This window comes from Apiospora kogelbergensis (genome assembly GCF_038363985.1).
Source record: "Apiospora kogelbergensis strain CBS 113332 chromosome Unknown utg000003l_segment0_segment0, whole genome shotgun sequence".
In the NCBI taxonomy this organism is placed as follows: Eukaryota; Fungi; Ascomycota; class Sordariomycetes; order Amphisphaeriales; family Apiosporaceae; genus Apiospora; species Apiospora kogelbergensis.
Genome location: NW_027117420.1, coordinates 3,902,564 through 3,920,195, shown reverse-complemented (window position 1 = coordinate 3,920,195; position 17,632 = coordinate 3,902,564). Strand labels below are relative to the sequence as shown.

The 17,632-nt window shown below is 53.8% G+C and overlaps 7 protein-coding genes across 7 annotated transcripts; 3 read left to right on the top strand and 4 right to left on the bottom strand.

Moving 5' to 3' along the window:
- Window positions 1–315: 315 nt before the first annotated feature.
- On the bottom strand, window positions 316–1,263 carry PG998_006014 (uncharacterized protein; the record flags this gene model as incomplete). Its single annotated transcript, XM_066872832.1, has 1 exon — window positions 316–1,263. The coding sequence occupies one exon, from the start codon at window positions 1,261–1,263 to the stop codon at window positions 316–318; it is 948 nt and encodes a 315-aa protein (XP_066732929.1).
- A 1,126-nt stretch (window positions 1,264–2,389) lies between these two features.
- PG998_006013 (uncharacterized protein) lies at window positions 2,390–3,382 on the top strand (the record flags this gene model as incomplete). Its single annotated transcript, XM_066872831.1, has 1 exon — window positions 2,390–3,382. The coding sequence occupies one exon, from the start codon at window positions 2,390–2,392 to the stop codon at window positions 3,380–3,382; it is 993 nt and encodes a 330-aa protein (XP_066732928.1).
- A 4,189-nt stretch (window positions 3,383–7,571) lies between these two features.
- On the bottom strand, window positions 7,572–9,483 carry PG998_006012 (uncharacterized protein; the record flags this gene model as incomplete). Its single annotated transcript, XM_066872830.1, has 9 exons — window positions 7,572–7,703; window positions 7,777–7,840; window positions 7,996–8,063; window positions 8,155–8,176; window positions 8,240–8,342; window positions 8,408–8,759; window positions 8,855–8,995; window positions 9,067–9,175; window positions 9,254–9,483. The coding sequence occupies 9 exons, from the start codon at window positions 9,481–9,483 to the stop codon at window positions 7,572–7,574; spliced, it is 1,221 nt and encodes a 406-aa protein (XP_066732927.1).
- Window positions 9,484–11,554: 2,071 nt separating this feature from the next.
- On the top strand, window positions 11,555–13,035 carry PG998_006011 (uncharacterized protein; the record flags this gene model as incomplete). Its single annotated transcript, XM_066872829.1, has 3 exons — window positions 11,555–12,179; window positions 12,269–12,398; window positions 12,480–13,035. The coding sequence occupies 3 exons, from the start codon at window positions 11,555–11,557 to the stop codon at window positions 13,033–13,035; spliced, it is 1,311 nt and encodes a 436-aa protein (XP_066732926.1).
- A 692-nt stretch (window positions 13,036–13,727) lies between these two features.
- Window positions 13,728–14,378, bottom strand: PG998_006010 (uncharacterized protein; the record flags this gene model as incomplete). Its single annotated transcript, XM_066872828.1, has 1 exon — window positions 13,728–14,378. One exon carries the CDS (start codon window positions 14,376–14,378, stop codon window positions 13,728–13,730), a length of 651 nt encoding a protein of 216 aa, XP_066732925.1.
- A 943-nt stretch (window positions 14,379–15,321) lies between these two features.
- PG998_006009 (uncharacterized protein) lies at window positions 15,322–15,668 on the top strand (the record flags this gene model as incomplete). The annotated part of the gene is made up of 3 exons (XM_066872827.1): window positions 15,322–15,335; window positions 15,380–15,504; window positions 15,544–15,668. 3 exons carry the CDS (start codon window positions 15,322–15,324, stop codon window positions 15,666–15,668), a joined length of 264 nt encoding a protein of 87 aa, XP_066732924.1.
- A 1,256-nt stretch (window positions 15,669–16,924) lies between these two features.
- On the bottom strand, window positions 16,925–17,380 carry PG998_006008 (uncharacterized protein; the record flags this gene model as incomplete). The annotated part of the gene is made up of 1 exon (XM_066872826.1): window positions 16,925–17,380. The coding sequence occupies one exon, from the start codon at window positions 17,378–17,380 to the stop codon at window positions 16,925–16,927; it is 456 nt and encodes a 151-aa protein (XP_066732923.1).
- Window positions 17,381–17,632: the final 252 nt, after the last annotated feature.

The following is a 17,632-nucleotide window of genomic DNA, read 5'->3' as shown; positions in this document are numbered from 1 at the left end:
AAAGGGCTGAAGATTTGGTGGTAATAACGGCGGTGCTATTCCTTCGCATGACTCAAAGCGACGATGGAAAAACCTTGGAAGCGACGATGTGAACAGGTTTTTTGGCGAACTGTAGGCGGGAGCGCCCGCAGTGTCGCGCTGTGGTGGGTAAACTGGCGGGCGAAGCAAAACCAAAAGTCAACGACATCTGTTCAAACAAACAATCACCCGTGGGTTCGATAGCCCGTGGCGTCAATTAATTTCTTTCATTAAAAATGTATGCGACACTATTCCTAGTAACTATTTCCGACGGATAGGCCCCTTCGATGTGCCCGTCTATCTTCTCCGGGCGGCGGGGGTGCTGGTGGGTAGCGACGACGAAGCGACCGTGGACGACGTGGTGCCACCGTTGCCATCCTTGCCCACGACGACGGCCCGCACCACCTGCCCGGCCGCGTTGGTGACGATGTTGACGAGGGCGCTGAGGGGGTCGTATTTGTACGTCTTCTGGGTGAGGCCGCCGTCGAGGAACTTTTGCGCGCCCGTGTACGTCATGTTCTGGTCGAAGTTGCCGATGATGCTGCTGACGATCTTGCCGGCGTCGCCCGCTACCTCCTGGACAATGTTGCCCAGGTTGTCGATGAGGAAGTTGATCTTGGAGTCGCCGTTCACAATAGAACCGAGCAGGCCGTCCACGGCGCCCACGACCTCGCCGACCAGGTCGGTCGCCGTGTCCAGGACGTTGATGAGGAGCGGGTTGAGATCCAGCGAGGCGAGAGTGCGGTTGACAATGTCGACGAGGTTGCCCAGGCGGATGACGAGGTCGAGGTTGGCGTCGACGTCGGCGATGGTGATGTTGACCTTCTTGATGCCGACCTGGACTCCCGCGTTGATCTCGACGAGCGACGCGACCTGGGCGCCCAGGTTGATCTCGGCCTGCAGGTTGTCCACAATCAGCTCGATGCGGCCGACGTGCAGCTCCGGCACCTGCAGCAGCACATCAGGAGGGCCGAGCTCGCCGTCGCCGCCGCTGCCGCTGCCGCTGCCGGGGCTGCCGCTGGGCTGGCTACCGCCTCCTCCGGTCTGGGTGGTGGCGCTGGCGGCGGTGGATGACCCCGAGGGAGGGGCCTGAGTAGAACCACCAGCGGCCGTGCTAGTAGGCGCGGGCGGCGGCGACGTGGCCGCGGCTGTGGTGGTTGCGTCCGTGGTCGACGCGGTCTGCGCCGCCACGAAGACGAGCAGCAGGAAGCTCCAAAGGAGCGAGAGAAGCGTGCGAGACTGCATGGTGGTTGGCTTAAGGGGGAGGGCGGTGGTTGTGTGGGTGAAAAGAGTGACAGACAGCACACAATGAGAGACAGTAGCAACACGCACGCACGCAATAAGACACACACACGCGGTCTTGGAGGGGAGGCAGCTGGGGGACTTATCATATAAGAGAGACTAGGACCAGACTGCAAGAGAGATCGCAAGACTTCCATGGCCGCGGCATGGCACGAACCAGGCCATGGCTAGCCAACTAACCCTCCCCCTGGTCAGGAAATTAGTAGCAATGCCGCCCGTTGCTGCTCCCCGTCATTTCGTCCCGCATAAGGCTAGAAGAGGGCATCCATGCTCGACTTCCGTCATCGCGATCGGGTGTGCTTCACCCCTCGGAAGCGAAGGCTCAGAACGGAGGTGGCTTCGAATGCAACAAGTGATACGACGATGGAAACAGGAATTCCAAGTTTGGGGAAATTGGACAATGCAGGCTCTGGTGTTCTTCGGGCGGTGTATTTCTGACCTTTCCGACCTTTTCTGGTTCCCCTGCAGGGCCTAATGCCGGTCCAGCCAGTCGGCATCTTTTTCCGCCTCTGTTGAAGCGGGGAGAAGCACCGCATTAGGTCCGCCCGACGCCCTTCTTAGGGCGGGCACCATTGTTTCAGTACCATATAAGCATATGTTATGATATCCTTGGCAACGCTCTCGTCCCATTCGATCGAGAGAAGCTGCCGCGAGCGAAGCGAAGCACAGAAAAACACGCTTACACTGCCTGCCTGCATGCATTGCCTTGAAAAACTGGGAAATTGGGCACATCCATTCAGATCAGATGGCATTCCGGGGGTGATTTGAAATTGGTATGGCATGAACGGCTGGGCCAGGGAAGACACCACACCACCACCCCCGGTCAACGTCCAGTCCACCTTCATTCGATACTGGACGGACCGTTCCCAGCTACTATGTACCTAGACTGACGCAACATCTCGGCCATCCTTTAAGGTAGTGGTCTCCCCCTCCTTCCCATCCCACGACCGACCGACGATTGTTGCTCGTTGGTATCTGCACGTCAAATCCAGGTCCAGCGTCAAGTCAGTCAGTCAGTCAACACAGTCAATCTTTGACAACCACACAGCTGCACTCTGCTCCCTACAAGATGCATTCACTCTCTTTAAGGCCGATGGCCGCCATCCTCTTCCTCCTGTCCTTCCTTAGCCTCCAAGTCCTGGCCCAAAACGACGATGGCTACATCGGCTATGACCTCCACAAGCGCGGCGACCCGGACTCGGCCATCTACGAGACGGCCAACACCAAGGGCGGCGTGAGGCTGCCCGAGGAGCCTGACGTGCGCTTGAACGCCTCGGTCTCGGTGGGCGAGATTAGCGTCGAGGTCGACAACCTGACGGCCAAGGTCAACCTCGACGCCAAGGTGCTGAGTCTGCTGCACTTCACCGCCGGCGTCGACCTGTCCATCGACCGCGTCAAGCTCACCATCCAGAACGTCAGTGCCAAGGTCTATCTCGAGGCCCGTCTTGAGAACGTCGTCGCCATGGTGGACGACGTACTCAACTCGATCGACCTGAACCCCATCATCGCCACGCTCGGCAAGGATGTCGGCAAGATCGTCGGCAATGTCACGGACACGCTTGGCGGCGGTGGCAGCTCGGGCGGCGGCAGCGGCGGTGGCTCAGGCACTTCGTCCTCGGCCACGCCCAGCGCATCGGCCTCGGGCAACGCCAAGCGAACGCTGACGGCGCTCGAGTACAACATGGCGCACAACATCCTATACTCGACCAACGACTACTCGGGCAACACGCACGCGAACCGGATCCTGGGCCAGAACGGCACCATCTACGACAGCTACGTCAACAACGACGGGCACGAGACGCGGCGCGAGAACGTGGGCTTCTACCAGCGCGACATGGCCTTCACCGGGCACAACCGCACCATCACCATCGACGGCAAGACCGAGTACGAAATGGGCTACCACTACGCGCCCTTCCCCGGCCTCGAGGTCTACGCCGCCATCTGGATGGACACGGTCGGTCGCATCGTCAAGACCAAGATCGTGTCCGAGTCCGAGGCGGGCGGCACGAGCACCGTCGGGTCCGAGTCCTATCAGGAGGTAAAGAAGAGAGAGCACTCATAGAGGGAAATGAAATGCCTCGCTGGTACTTTGTGCTGGGTTCATATTACGAATAATAATATCATCACTTAATCAAACCCGTCACATTGCCACTTGGCCTGATTCGTGTGCTGTCTTCTTAACGCGTAATGTTATTCTCGAGAATCGGTTGTCTACTGGAGATGTGCCATGCAGGCACAGGGACAGGTGTCGGAGAAGGTTCCATCGCGTGGCTGTCTTGGCTGTCAGTGGGTTGGAGTTGCAACCCACCCTTGTACGTCATCTCGTCTATCACTTGTGCGTCGTCCGGTATCAGATCAGATGGCATTAATTTTGATGAAACCTGCCGGCTGCGACGGGTTTGGGGAAGTTGTTTGCATCTCGAGTCAGTTTGGAGTCTGGAGGCGATGAAGTCATCCATCCATCCATCTCTGCTTCCAACTTCCAGGTTCTTGTCGGACTGATGCCGCCACCGAACGACGGCAATGGCAAAAATGGTGGCATCAGCCCATAAGCCATCACCCATAAAATGCCAACGGTGGACTCGGGTTCCAAACTAGCCAAAACTGCGGGCACGGCTTGACTCAACAGAGTAGCGATTGACAGGGCGGATCTACTTTTTCAGAGCGGATCGATCTGTGATTTTTTTCCTGTGACCGACCAGCAACTTTCCCATGCCGGACCTTTTTCCCCCTGCAGAAATCCTTTTCTTCTCCAAACGGCGAAAGCTCCGTCGTCAAGCTAGCCTGCAACCCCACTGTTCTGTCCACAGCTCTCAACCCCCGATCCATGTCGCCCATCGCGAACCAGCAATCTGGACTTCCGCAATTCTCTTTTTCGCTTTTCTTCTTCTTCTTCTTCTTCTTCTCTTGTCCAAGCCATGAGGCGCTCGGGAGGCCGGCAGTGGAGCCAACCGTCGGCAGTTCCTGGTTTGGGTCAGCTGCAGTCCGCTACGAGGTAAAATGGTAGAAGGTACGAGATATCGGATGATGAACTCCTTTTTGCTTTCCTTCTTCCATGGACCTCAATGCATTATGAGTTTGTGATAGGGGTCAGGTCAGGCACTAAGAGAGCTAAACTTGCATGTATGTGAAGTTCAGGGGTAATTTTCCTGACTGCCGGGCACACCATCAACGACCGTTGAACCGTTTTCCTTCTGTCAGCATGCCGCAAGCGAACGTGCATGCGCACGCGCTTTACACGTCAGGGGTTAAAGCAGGGAATCGATTACTCCTTCTCCCAATCACGACGAGGCACGTTCCAGAAGGCTTTGCCCTTGTTCCATCTTCACACTCCCCTCGCGGAACTTGCCCTCGCCGAGCTGACCCCCTCGGAGAAAAAAGAATAGAAGAGATAACCGGCCGACCGGCTTATTCCATCTCCATCTTTTACCCGCTCACTCCGCGCCTCGCCTATGCATCTGTTAGCGGGAAAAGAGTTAGTTGCTTTTTCCTAGCGGAAGCGAGATGAGTTTCGTCTCCCATTACCTCCCGGCCCAGGCTTCCTTGTCTGCCGTTTCTTGTTTTCGAATGTGTCTGCATGCCAATAAGAAGACTCTTAACATGCCGGCTATCGGGCCACGCACGCAAGTTATCAATTTGACTGACCACACCGGAATTGTCCGTTTGTTAGCATCGGTCTTCCTTCGCATCTACTTGCGGCGGCATAGGGAATAGGCCGATCGATCCGTAGTTACTTGCCGTGATCAAGGGGCGAGAAGTGAATGGAGGCTATTCTTCCTTCCTTTGATACTCCGACCCTCCCTGGCACCACCAGAGAAGTAAACGGGTCACAAATTCAGTCGCTGTGGAACTGGGGATGGTGGATTTCGATAGCTCAACGAAAATCCCCGGCTTCGATGACTAAGAGACCGATAAGTAACGTATCCTGGCACTCGGATTGCTCCATCGCTGGGGTTCTATCTGGAGATCCAGCTTTCTACCTCCTATGGGTCTAAATGTGTGGTTCTCTTCAACGCCGGTCACGCCGAGTGAAAAGAAATCTCGTCTTGCACTGCTGCCAGCTGCTTAACGTAGAGATGTCAGCAGAGCCTGCGTGCGCCGGGGAACCGCGGCAGTCCAACCTGACTCGTCAATGCTATGTCTCTACTGGACCCCATCTCCCTCCTACTGCGTATCATGGAGGTAAGGCATGTTAGTAGTTGCCCCTTCCTTATCTGTTTCTAACATGATGTTAGTCACCGTATCGTAACCCCACCAGAGCTTTCAGATATGCTCTTTAGTACCTTCTCTACCAGCCCGCTTCATTGTCTTCGCAAACGGCAGTCATCTTCACGGACGATAGTGCGGGTTGATACCGAACTGAAATCATAGCTTATAACTAGTTACAACTCTCGCCATCGGTGAAAAGGAGCTGGATGACATCATTGAAGATCAAGCACTAAAATTTGTTCTTTCTTTCCTCTGTTCGATGTTAAGCTGTCATCAAGTGCTACGTCTCGTTTTCAAAAGGGGGCTCGGCGCAAGACTTGAGGAGATAAATTGCATATGAGCTTATCGGGGGTGTAGGAGATCGCTATATTAGTAGTATGCTCTGGCCACTTGCTAGTTTTTATCTCTACGTGAAGCTATATAGTTCTAAACATCAGTAATAGTGAAAGAAGGCTAGCGGAGAGCCCCTTATCTCTCATCTTCCCCCTTTCTACTTCGTTACTACCGAGACAGCAGCAATGAAACTTACAACTAGTAAGGCACAGAGCTTGCCGTCACGAGGATTAATCCCCCCCCCGTTCTGTCACCCCGTCACAAATTGATTGCCAACTGATTCCCCCGGAAGAGCACTGAAGACATTCCCACCCTACGTCAGGAGATATATCTTAATTTTCATCCATAAGTCACTTACCGGCCATCATGGGCTTCAACAACAAATTGCCCGACTTGGAGCCCTGCAACCCCTTCACAGGAACGGAATCAGCCAAAAGGTGGCTTAGCCACTTATATCCCTATCTTGTCATTTATCGTGACATTTCGAAGCAATTTCAATGTTTTGGCTCATATTCTGAACTGCGATCCATTCATTGAAAGAACTCAGTGCTTGGGTTTATCGCTTTACAATTCAGGGGCGTGGACAGCTATCCAACAACGTATACTGAACTATTTCAGCCTCACCCGGCTGGCTCGAGACTCAACCATTGCTAGCAATTTGACGAAGGGCGAATACTAGTGGTATAATCGAGCTTGCGCCCCTTACGAATGGCATATTGATGACACGCTTCCGGGGCAAAACCTCAATAAATAACTTAAACGTCCATAAGCCCATGGCTGTATATCCGCGACATCCGCGCACGCAGGGCCCGCTTGGCTTAGTGGTAAAGCGCATCACTAGTAGTAGGATCGTGGGTATCGTGGTCCCCATCAGCCCCTGAGATCCGTCCGAAGTTATGATGAGATCACTGGTTCGATTCCAGTAGTGGGCAACATTTCTGCAAGGCGTCGCGATTCCTTTTTCACGGGGAATCCATACGCCATTGACATTTTTTGGCCCCTAATCCTCCTCATCGGACTGAACAGACAAATATTTTGCAAGCAGACGAGAATGCGGTATGGAGTGGTGTCGGGAGGCTTCATTGCGCACTTTCCGAAATTCAAGGCTTTTGGCGGGCGATTCGGTTGCAAGTTTATGAAGAAATAGACGGACAGTCTGCCTTCCCGTCTGAGGAGATGCATTTAGATGGTGCGTGATATATAGGATACAAAGAGCATGGCCATTTTGGCCAGGAGAAATCCAGCTAGTCGATTGCCATTATTTGCTATCAACTTTTGTTCTTGGACTGTTCTTCAAAGCAATGCAACTACCAGAAGTCAAAACTCACCGCAGACAACCATTCATTCTTAAACAAGAGCTCAAAAAGCCATTATGCCCAAATGCCTTCGGGACTCTCATAAACGTTCCGACTACCAACCATGACTCCGGCCCAATGCTATACTATCTACTAAAAGGAACGGAGAACTTGCACAATGCTGATCGCTCTTGATAGAGTGGTTTAATAAAGAATGCATAATTTCACTAGATCCACTCAGGGAGGAATACTCTATCGCTATACTGCTGGCTATTTTGGTGTTCGTCACCCGGGTTCGACCCCTTTCTGTCTTTTACTCGCAACCCTACGAGGCCCCAGTATGCCAGTAGAAAACAAATCGCATCAGTACGAGTAACTATATAGCCTGTTTCCTGATCTAAAAGACGGCTTTCACTATTTGTACAGGTAGCAATGAGGGCCGTCTATCGTGCTCATCTGGTCGCGGATGACGGACCCTTCGCCGACGTAGCCCATGTCAATCGTGTCGTCCAGGGTCGTAAGGGGAGAAGGGGGTTCATTATTCCACTGCGGGGTTGATGAGTTTTGATCAGTCCGCAGTTCAGATGTGAATGCATGGAATGGGATTGGTGCAACTTACTGTTCTGTGACCGTACGCCCCAGCATCCAGGTCGACATGGCGGGTTTCCGGGTCAACTGCTTGCCTGCAGACGGCTTATTAGGCACACTTGCAATGAATCTCCTTCCACCTCTCACAAACCTTCATCGAGAATATACCATAATACCAAAAAAGAAACAAAGTGAAAAAAAAGAATTTGCTTGCGATGAAGATACGGTTTTGTGTATAGCTTCAACTTACCATAGAGACCACATACGATCCATCATTCCATGATGGAGATAGAAGGCTGGTTCAGCAGGAGCAGTCCACTGCGTCGTCGTTGTTAGAGATATTCCTCCTAACTTATATACGTTTTTCTGATCCCTCTAGGAAAGGGGGAAGGAAGAGAAAAGCACTTACGAAATCACCACCGGGGTCACCGCTACAGATAATTATTAGTCAACGCTCATATACTAGGACGGTACGAGCCCTGAATGTAGCTTACTTGATGGTATAATGGCCGCCGCCGTGTGGGCCAATCTCACCCGTGTTGAACGGGCCCTCAAGCAACAAGCGGTATTCCTTGATGTCGGGTTTGTGGAGGAGGTCTGCCAGTCAGTTTAGACATAGTCTCAGTGTTCCTGAGCCCCTTAAGGGGTGTTGGTGAACTTACTCCAGACAGTAGAAGCATTGGCATAACGCATGTTCATGGCCGGGCCAACATCCCGTTTGAGAGGTCGGGGGTTGTAACCCAGCCCATCGGCTTGTGGGTTAGGGGGCGTATCGTGCAGGGCGCCGAAGGGGCCCAGGTTGACCGTCATGTTGGCGAAGGGTCCCTTGGTGACCAGACCACCTCCGAGGCCACGGGGGAGCACGATGTCGTCTCCCGTCACGCCCTCCGGAAGCACAATGACGGAGTTGGGGAAGTCGGGCAAGTATTCGCCGTTGCCTCCCATGCTGTCGTCTTCGCCGTTGAATATGGGCGAGTCCTGGGGCGCCTCAGCATACTTGGACCAGTCCCAGTACTGTTTTTCTCATTTGGTCAGTTTCTTGCTTTTTTCCTTTTAGGAGGTTGGCTTGAGCCCGTTAGTCTGATAGCTCGTTGTCGGAGTTTGCTCACTGGTTGGTAGCCCTTGTAGCCACACTCGTCTCTCAGAGCCTTCTCCCAGCTGTGCATGAACCAGCGGTGCCATGCCTGGAAGTTGCCGCTGTAATGTGCCGTGAAAGTCTGCTGTATGTGGGTAACGACAAAGTCGTCAAACTTAACGCGAACGAGCAGTTAGCACTTGCTCTATTATACAGAGCAAGGATACATAACGACGGTTGACGTACGCGGTTCTTCGCGCCTGGTGAAACAGAGGCGGGCGTCTTGGCAGGCGCATCCATCATGCATTGCATGGCCCTGACATAGTCAAGTCTCTCCTCCCGCGTAAGGTCACCACTGTACGTTGAGTCAGCCACAAATCACTTCCAAGGATGATGGGAGTATGAAGACGGAATGGGGTGGAAGGGCACGTACTACTCGCGGCGGTAAACAACCTTGTCGAGATTGCAGGCAGCGTCGGGACCCCTGGTGCTAAGCTCGTCAATCAACTTCTGCTGGATCTCAGCGATCAGATTTTTGACGGGCTCCTTCGCCGACTCGTGGTCATTGGACGCATCGCGTAGCTCATGTTTGGAAATGGCGGCGCCCGAAGCCACGTTGGCCAGGGTGGCTGCAAGGCAGGTGGCAATAACCGACGCCCGCATATTGGCGATTCCTGAGACGAAACGAATGTGAAGGGTGCTGGCAGACCAAAGAACAAAACCTTGGCTACAGATCGAACAAGGGAGAGGGGTAAGTGACAGGAGAGAGAGGAAGGTCTAGGAGGTGCCGATCACAGAAATCTACTTATGACAGAAGACCGATAGCAATGGGTTTATGAACTACTCATTTTTCAGCAAAGCCTGTACAGTCGAGAACCCGGCCGTTTGGTATAGCCTGGGCCCAGACATTTGTAAATTTGCAGAGTGCTTTGCCACTCTGGAATCGTGACAATATCGACATTATGTAGTAACACCGGCGGAGTGCACTCATTGCAGGGGTAGGGAGTCCGGATTTGCCAAGTCACGCCCCCATGCAGGTAGCCCAATAGGGATGCACCGGGTGCCATGGCTCAGAATGAGACTAAAGCCGGCAACTCGGGCGGACTTTCGGGAAATACCATCAACAAGCGATCAAAGGAAGTCTGTGATTCGCTCGGATCCGTGTCAGTTCCTCCCGACGAACCCTCACCCGCATAGTTCCAGAACGCATGACAGGGGTTCAATGCACAGGCATATTGCTACGATGCGACTTCATCTCGTAACTCTTCCTCTTTCTTCTTTGTGTTCATTCGGCAACTTGGATACGTTGGAGGATGGTTCGGCCATCCGAGATGCTCTCGTGCCGGTCGCACCGCAAACCCCGTATATGTAAGCCGAATGAGGGAGGTGACATCCCTTCCTTCGGCCGCAATATATCCAAGCAAGGGGCCCTGGGGCTAACAGGGACTTAGACGACAAGACTTGCAGATCCTTCAACTCTCTGACCTTCAGAGCCCTCTTGGTCAAAGAAGGTGGCGTCTATAGCGCTCCTCTCTGGAGATTTACCGAATCCTTCAGCTGAAAATGAGAAGTCGGTCACAGCAGTTGAGGGGTTAGATGGCTTGACGCATTGTATGCAAAGCGTAGAGTTGAGAGTTCTGGACAGTCTAGCAGTGTCGTGTTTGTTTGCTGTGCCACACTCGAGCATATCAAGCGACATTAGCAGGGACACTGCGACGCCTGGCAACATATGCGGTGGCCAACCAAAAACGCCAGACAATTATTGTTCAATATGCAGCCAAGGGCCGCAAGACGGAGCCGGTACCCGCCGTACTGAAAGAAGAGGACTTGACAAATTTCAAGGAGTTAAGGATTTCCCGGACAGTATTGATTTCAATACGGAGTATCCTACTTTTTAAGACCTCATTCTGTTTTTTTCTCTCCCGTTTTTCTTTTCTCCGGCAAGGAATCGGGAGCGAGGGTAACAAAGGGATATGTACTAGTATCTGCAAAACAAGATAATGGTGTACAGATGTGAAGAAGTCTCGACTCCCCAGATCCCATCGTAGGAGATTGGTAAAGACGGTCCAGCCAATACCGGAAGGCCAACCAAGTTCTGAATGCGGCAGGTCCATTGACTCGGGACCTCACGTGACGGATATTGCATGGTCTTGGAAGAATGGGATGGGCAAGCTGGCGAAGGCCCTTTTTGGAGAGAAGTTCCATGAATACGACGTGGACAAAATTCGATAACTCCCACTCTGCTCCATGAAAACCTTCGTGGGTGTCACTCACGAACAAGTGGGCAGATCAGGTTAGCCGTATGCTGCTGGGTCTGCCTGTGGCGGCCAATCGTCACATGCAGGTACCAGCAACGTTGCAGAAATTACTAGGTGATGCACCTATATTGTCACCTCAACCCCCATGTCCTACAGCCCTGGGACATGTCTGGAACGCGGTGACATACCAGCATTATACCAAGCAGAATCTGGCAAAATCCGTCTCAGATGTGCCAGATCAAGAGGCAGCGTAAGTCCACTAGACATATATGCCCCGCCGCAGCAGTAGTTTCTATTTTCTCTCCCCCTTTTCAAGTTTAATCTGGTTATGCTGAAATTTAGATGCATGGAGGGAGTTGATCGTCCTCCCCATCGCATCAGATCTATCGATCAAGTCCTAGGCCATACCCATTCCGACCGGTTCCGCCCCTTTTGTGGCTTGCTTTTCCCTTCCTGCTGACCGCCGGCCCCAAAACATGGATCCGGCGTCCCTCCCTCCTCCCCCTCTCGACGTCAACCGGGGCCCCGAGATCTTGGCCGTGACCGGCACCCTGGTCGGCGTGACGCTCTGCGTCGTGCTGCTGCGGATCTGGGTGCGGCTGCGCCTAGTACGGCAGCTGGGCTGGGACGATTTCTTCGTGGTGGCGGCCATGGCCCTGCTCTTCGCCGAGATGATGATCATCATCCCCGAGGTGCACTACGGCGCGGGCCGCCACTTCCAGTACATCCAGCCACCCGAGCACATCGCCATCGGCTTGCACCTCAACTTCGCCACACAGCCCATGTGCCTTGTCGCGCTCACGCTGACCAAGGTCAGCGTCGGCGTCTTCTTGCTGCGGCTGGCCCCTACCAAGAAATTTCGGATGTTCATTCATGCCATTATCGCTTTCACAGTCCTGTCCTCGACGGCTGGCTTTTGTAAGCCTACGCTCGTTCCTAACTACAAGACCGCACATCAACTCATTCATATGCAAATACTTACATCTATGGGGTTTCATGCAGTGACGGTCTTCTTTCAGTGCCGCCCTATCAGCTTCAACTGGGATAACACAACTCCGGGCGGCAAATGCATCCCGGCGCGAAACCTCAAGATTGCCACCTGTAAGTGCACCTCTACCTGTGGAACAGTAGCAACGCCCTCTTTAGCCCTGATGGCATATGCTAATTAAGAGGATGTGACTCGCTATCAGACTTTAACTCGATTCTCTCGGCCTTGACGGACCTGATTTTTGCTTTGCTGCCCATACCTATGCTCATCAATGTCCAGTTGAATTGGAAGGCCAAGTCTGCCATCATTGGTATTCTCTCTTTGGGTATCTTGTAAGTACTTACCCTTTTTCTGGCACTACCCATCTGAAGGACCACGAGCACTCGCGCTAACCCCTGATCCCATATGCCCAGTGCCACTGCTGCAGCCATTGCCAAGATGGCGTACCTCTCCAACTACGGAAAGTACGGCGACCTGCTCTTCGACAGCGCCGACATCACGATATGGACGACCATCGAAATCACCGTCGCCATGATCGCGGGGTCAATCCCCTGCCTCAAGCCGCTCTTCAAGAAGATCCTCGACCTGTCGTCGGCCTACCGGGGCGGCAAGTCGAGCAACCAGCGCTACTACGGCCAAGGCTCCAGCCATGGCCACGGCAGATCGCGCAATTCGACTTTCGCCCACCGACGCCGGACGTTGATGAAGTCGGAGGAGAACGGGAGGTTCGAGATGTTCGGCAACGGGGTGGACGGCAGCCGGTCCAACTTCGTCAACGACAACAGCGCGTCGTGCACCGTGAAAGGGGGCCAGTTCGGCCGGAATGTCTCCACGGCGGCTCGCGATAGCGACTCGGAAGAGTACATCCTGCAAGGGATCATGTCGGAGGTGCCGGCCGGCATCACCAAGACGGTGCATGTCACGGTGGAGAACCGGTCCAACTATGGGAAGGGCGCCGATATGGCTTGAGGGTCGGGACAATCAGTTCTTATTGTATGTAGGAGACCATGGCCTCCATTTCTTTATTTCGAATCACAGGAGTTCATGCACTTGCGCAAGGTGTCCAATCGTTCAAGCTGCTGTTTCGATTCTGGTTAAGTAGGCTAGGTTTTCTTGTTCGCGTCGCGCTCTTCCACCTCAAATCGTTGCTAAAAATCCCAAATGTGCACAGAATCCCGCAGATCGAAACTGGGGTATGATAAATATCGTTCGATGAAAGATGTTGGATAGGAACGTCGGCACGGCTAACGCCCCTAGCCAACTCCCCGAAGCGCTTGCTCCTGCAGCGTTGCATTGCCCCAGTTGGCTTTCCTGATTGGCCATGTCGCATCTCCGGAAAGCAGTATTCAGAAACGGAAGCGTGCCGGTTGCAGTTGATCCGGATGCATCGACTTTGGTTCGCTTTTATTGCTCAGAGCGTCGTCGCGATACGTGAGATCGGAAGATGCATCGAAAGACGCAAGATGTGGCTCGCGTTAAGTGTGACCGAAATGTCCGCATGAGGAAAGAGCGTTGGGAATAGGGCCTTCCTATTGGTCGTTGCAACGTTTGCCCTCGGGCATTTTGATGATCAGTTGGCGCTTGATTGGGTGTGCAGGCATCGGATGGTCTGTGGCAGCTTTATGTCTTAATTTTTGGCAGTTGACCCATTTGCATAATCTTCATCTCGTCTCCTCGCACCTAGGCCGTCTCGCACCCCCGTGCGGCGCCTGGGCGTTGATGATAATCATGTCGACCCTGCCACGGACCTGCATGTTTAGCTCGGCTCCCCCGCTGACCTGCAGGTCCATATGCAAGCGTGGTGCTGCTGGCGCCCGTCGGCCCAGGACTACACCGCCTGTCGCAGCAACAGCGGGACCCCGCCGCATCGTCCGAGGGTCGAGGAACCCCTCACCGACGGGACTGGCGGGGCTCGCGTAGTTGCTGTTCATCAAAAGGCTGCCGTCGGGCGCTTTGTGGATGTGGGTGATGGGATCGGAATCGGTCGGCGATGAAGGCGAGAGGGGCGAGAAAAGCGCAGTGGTGGTGGTAGGCGAAGAAGACAGCAGCGATGGTGAGAATGTCGGATCCGATGCTGCAGACGACGCAGAGGAGTTTGACGAGATGGAGGACGACGCAGAGCGCATCGAGGTGCTGGCCTTGGTGCTGGTCGTGTTGAGGCTCAGTGGTTGAGGTTGTGGTTGGAATGGCCTGGAGCTTTGAAAGCCACGGGGCGTCCTGCCGGCCCGCGACGACAGCTGCTGTTGGGATCGGGTGTTATCGTTCCCATACCCCGTCGTGGCGGTTTTCTGATTCGTAGTTGAGGCGTCCATGACTGATGCTTCTATGCTGTCTCCCACTAGTCTCCGAGATACAACGTTTGGTACGCGATAGATTTCGTGACTCGGATTGCAAAGAGTCGTGCGGCCCTCTGTCCGGCTTCGCTGATATACGACGAGTACGTTGCAGATCCTATGGCCACGAGCAACAAGACGACCAGATCCCAGTATACACACGTCCAAATGACAAGACGGGCCAAGGAATCTGTGGTGTGCTTTTACTCTTTTGAGTTTGGCGTTGTGAGGGGCCTGGCGATTGACTTTGTTCCTGCAGCGATGACAGGAGGATGCGAAGTTGACTTTCGGATGATGATTCTGTGGTGAGGGAATGGGCAAGTTCGTTGTGGGTGAGGCGTGTCATCCTTATGTAGAGCATGAACGAACGGTTTGTCTGTCCCCTAATCCCCACGTCGCTGCACGCTTCGCTTGAACTGTAATATGCAGATTGATTGATTCCCAATTTAGAGGAGCAAGGAAGCCAGGGCAAGGTCTTGGTTTGGTTAGACTTCGGATGGCCAGTGGTTCGGTGCGTGCTGGGATCTTTCAAGATACACGATGTAACTCCAGCGGTCGGCTTCTGGGCTATTTAATGGAAGCACTGAGCAAGGCATTCTGGAGATGCGGGTGGCGACACCCCCTTCCCTCCTCCCGCAGAAACACGATCTTGGTTCTTCCATGAGGATCAAGGTTGCCGAACACCGAGGATCGAGTCTATCCTGCGTTCGACCTGGACGGGCGGGTGATGGCGAGCGCCACCCCTCGTCACGGTGGTCAGATCTGCGATGGGGGCCTGTTTGGGGGTTAGGGGCATCCCTGTTCTGCGGCTCAGCAGCCTGGGGTGGAGAACCTGGCACAGCCAACACACCCACGCATTGAGCATGTCGACGACTTGGAATGCGCCCACGATGGTAGGAGCACCCGCTCGCTAGTGGCTGTTATGCTAGTATCGTGGTGCGTGGGGGGATCGCTGACTTCCGACGAACTACCGGCGTCAGGTGCACGTCACGATGGAGTCGCATCAACGTCGTGGCTGCGCGCCGCCGTCAAATAGAGTTTGGGACGACCGGTCTCGCCGCTGTCGTAGAGCCAAGGTCTAAGGTTAGCAAGGTCTCGATCCCCGGTAAGCGGCGTCTCACACGATAATACTCACATGCCGAAGAAACTGCGGGAAAGATGAACAGCGACGATACGGGCGTGGTTGGCTGCTTTGCCGGTGGCCGCCTCGGAGTGTCATCGAGCATCCTATCCGTCCTCCACACGCTGCTGCTCGACTTCCCTGGCTAAAGATGCTATCTCGCGCAGTGATTCGGCCGAGTGGAAAGAGTAAAGGCTACGACTTGGCACGGCGCTCTGGGCATGGTCCATCGACTGCTACCTTCTTGGGGCTGTGCAGCCAAGATATCTTGTTACTGGCGGCTTATAGCCAACTTTGAGGGTTTCATCGCCTTACGAGACCTTGGTATCTAGTCATGTCCTTCCTTGGGCCGGCTCCAGGTCTTCGACAACCGCCCGCAGCGAAAAGGGTGTTACGCGTGCGTAATTCTCCGATCCGTGTGAGATAAGCTTCCAGATCACTAAACATCCACAGCTCGACGGTGATGCAAGGATGAAGCCCTGCTAAACGCATGGCGAGACCTGGCGAGTTGGGTGCTTGTCACTGGTGGGCAGTCGATCTTGAGAATCCATATCCATCACACCTCAAAGTAGCATCCTGCTGACCAACTAACCGGTCGCCTCCACCCACACTACAGGAGGGGAGGTGGCGTGTTATATTGGCATCTTAATCAAGCAAGTCGATCAGAAATGGGAAGCGAGGCAGGCAACTATTCGGCATGCAGCAAAATCTTGATCGAGTCATGGAATCAACAGGCAGGTCTCAAGCACGACGCACAATTTGCAACTTATGGGCAACTACAGTACTGAGAGATAGACCGCTGCGCAAGCCCCTGGTGCCCGTCCCTGATCGAGACCATCTTTCAGACCTTGCGATCCTCGGGGCAATCAGAAAAGACCGTTCCAGGTTAAATCTAGAAGCATCGGCGCTACCAATAAGTGGCCTAACAATCCTATGATGATGGAAATGTTACGATAGGGTTTGGGCAAACCGGCTGGTAACTGCCCAAACAGGAAGCAGATATCCTTTCAAGGTAAATATGGGAACACGACTCGGGCTTGGTTATCAAAGTTTGTGTTGGTGACTCGTCCAGTGATATCGATAGATGATATATGCGCGCTTTTATCCCACAAGCCCGGGCTGCATAGCAATACTGGAACCCCGGCATTACGAAACCGAAAGCAATAAGTTGGAAAATATCTAGTGGTGCCTGGCTACTTGCTACTTGCATGATTTCCCCATAATCCCATGATATTCGGGAGTCGGCGATCGACGAGAAGCCACATCTCCCTACTGTGGAGAGGAGCCGGGGCCAGGCCGGCTATTACTAGGTCATCGATATTGACTGGGTTGCGCTAAGGGGAGTGCAACCTGGCCTCATCCATTAGCATTAGGAGAGGGCCCCTTACTATCTCCTATGCTCCCCTCACTGATGCTTGGTTTTTGGTATCCTCGGCCCTTGAGCCTGATACCCGCGTTCCCAGTCTGAGGGCTCGGGATGCCTCGCGACTAGGCGACCATCCTCTTCATGAAGCGGCTGACCCGTAATGTTACCACCATCTATTACCTGCTGAGGTTGGGGCGTATTGGCGCCGCACAGAGCGTGACGCTGCGGCGACGGGTCCCGATACGAGAAAGCCGCATGATACCGGCTCGAGAGCCAGAACGGGAGATACACAAAGAACAAGACGACGTAGACTATGTTGGGGGCCAGGAAGGCGGCCTGGGGCAAGGGGTAGCAGTGACACACTCCGAAGTAGACAAGGGAGCCAAAGGCCTGGACTTGGGCGGCCAGCGCGAAGACGAAGGAGATGGTGGCCTGGTGGCGGTAGACCCAGGTTTGTCTTCTTTCCCTTTTTTGGATGGCTCTTTCGAACTGCATGGTATCTTGTTGGTCGGGCCGGTGCTGTCCGTTCGATGTCGTGTCTATCAGGTATTTGTTTGCTTAGACAAGCAACTCAAAATGTGGAAGATTGTTTTGGGTCCTTTGTGAGTGGCTAAATACGTACTCTAGCATGTCTAGGCTAGCTTTTTATGACAGGTTGCTAAGGCTGATTTCAAGGATCAAGTAGTCTCGAGTTACCTATAAGAAATCCCGCGCCCAAGGCATGCTGCCAAGTTCTTTATCTCAACA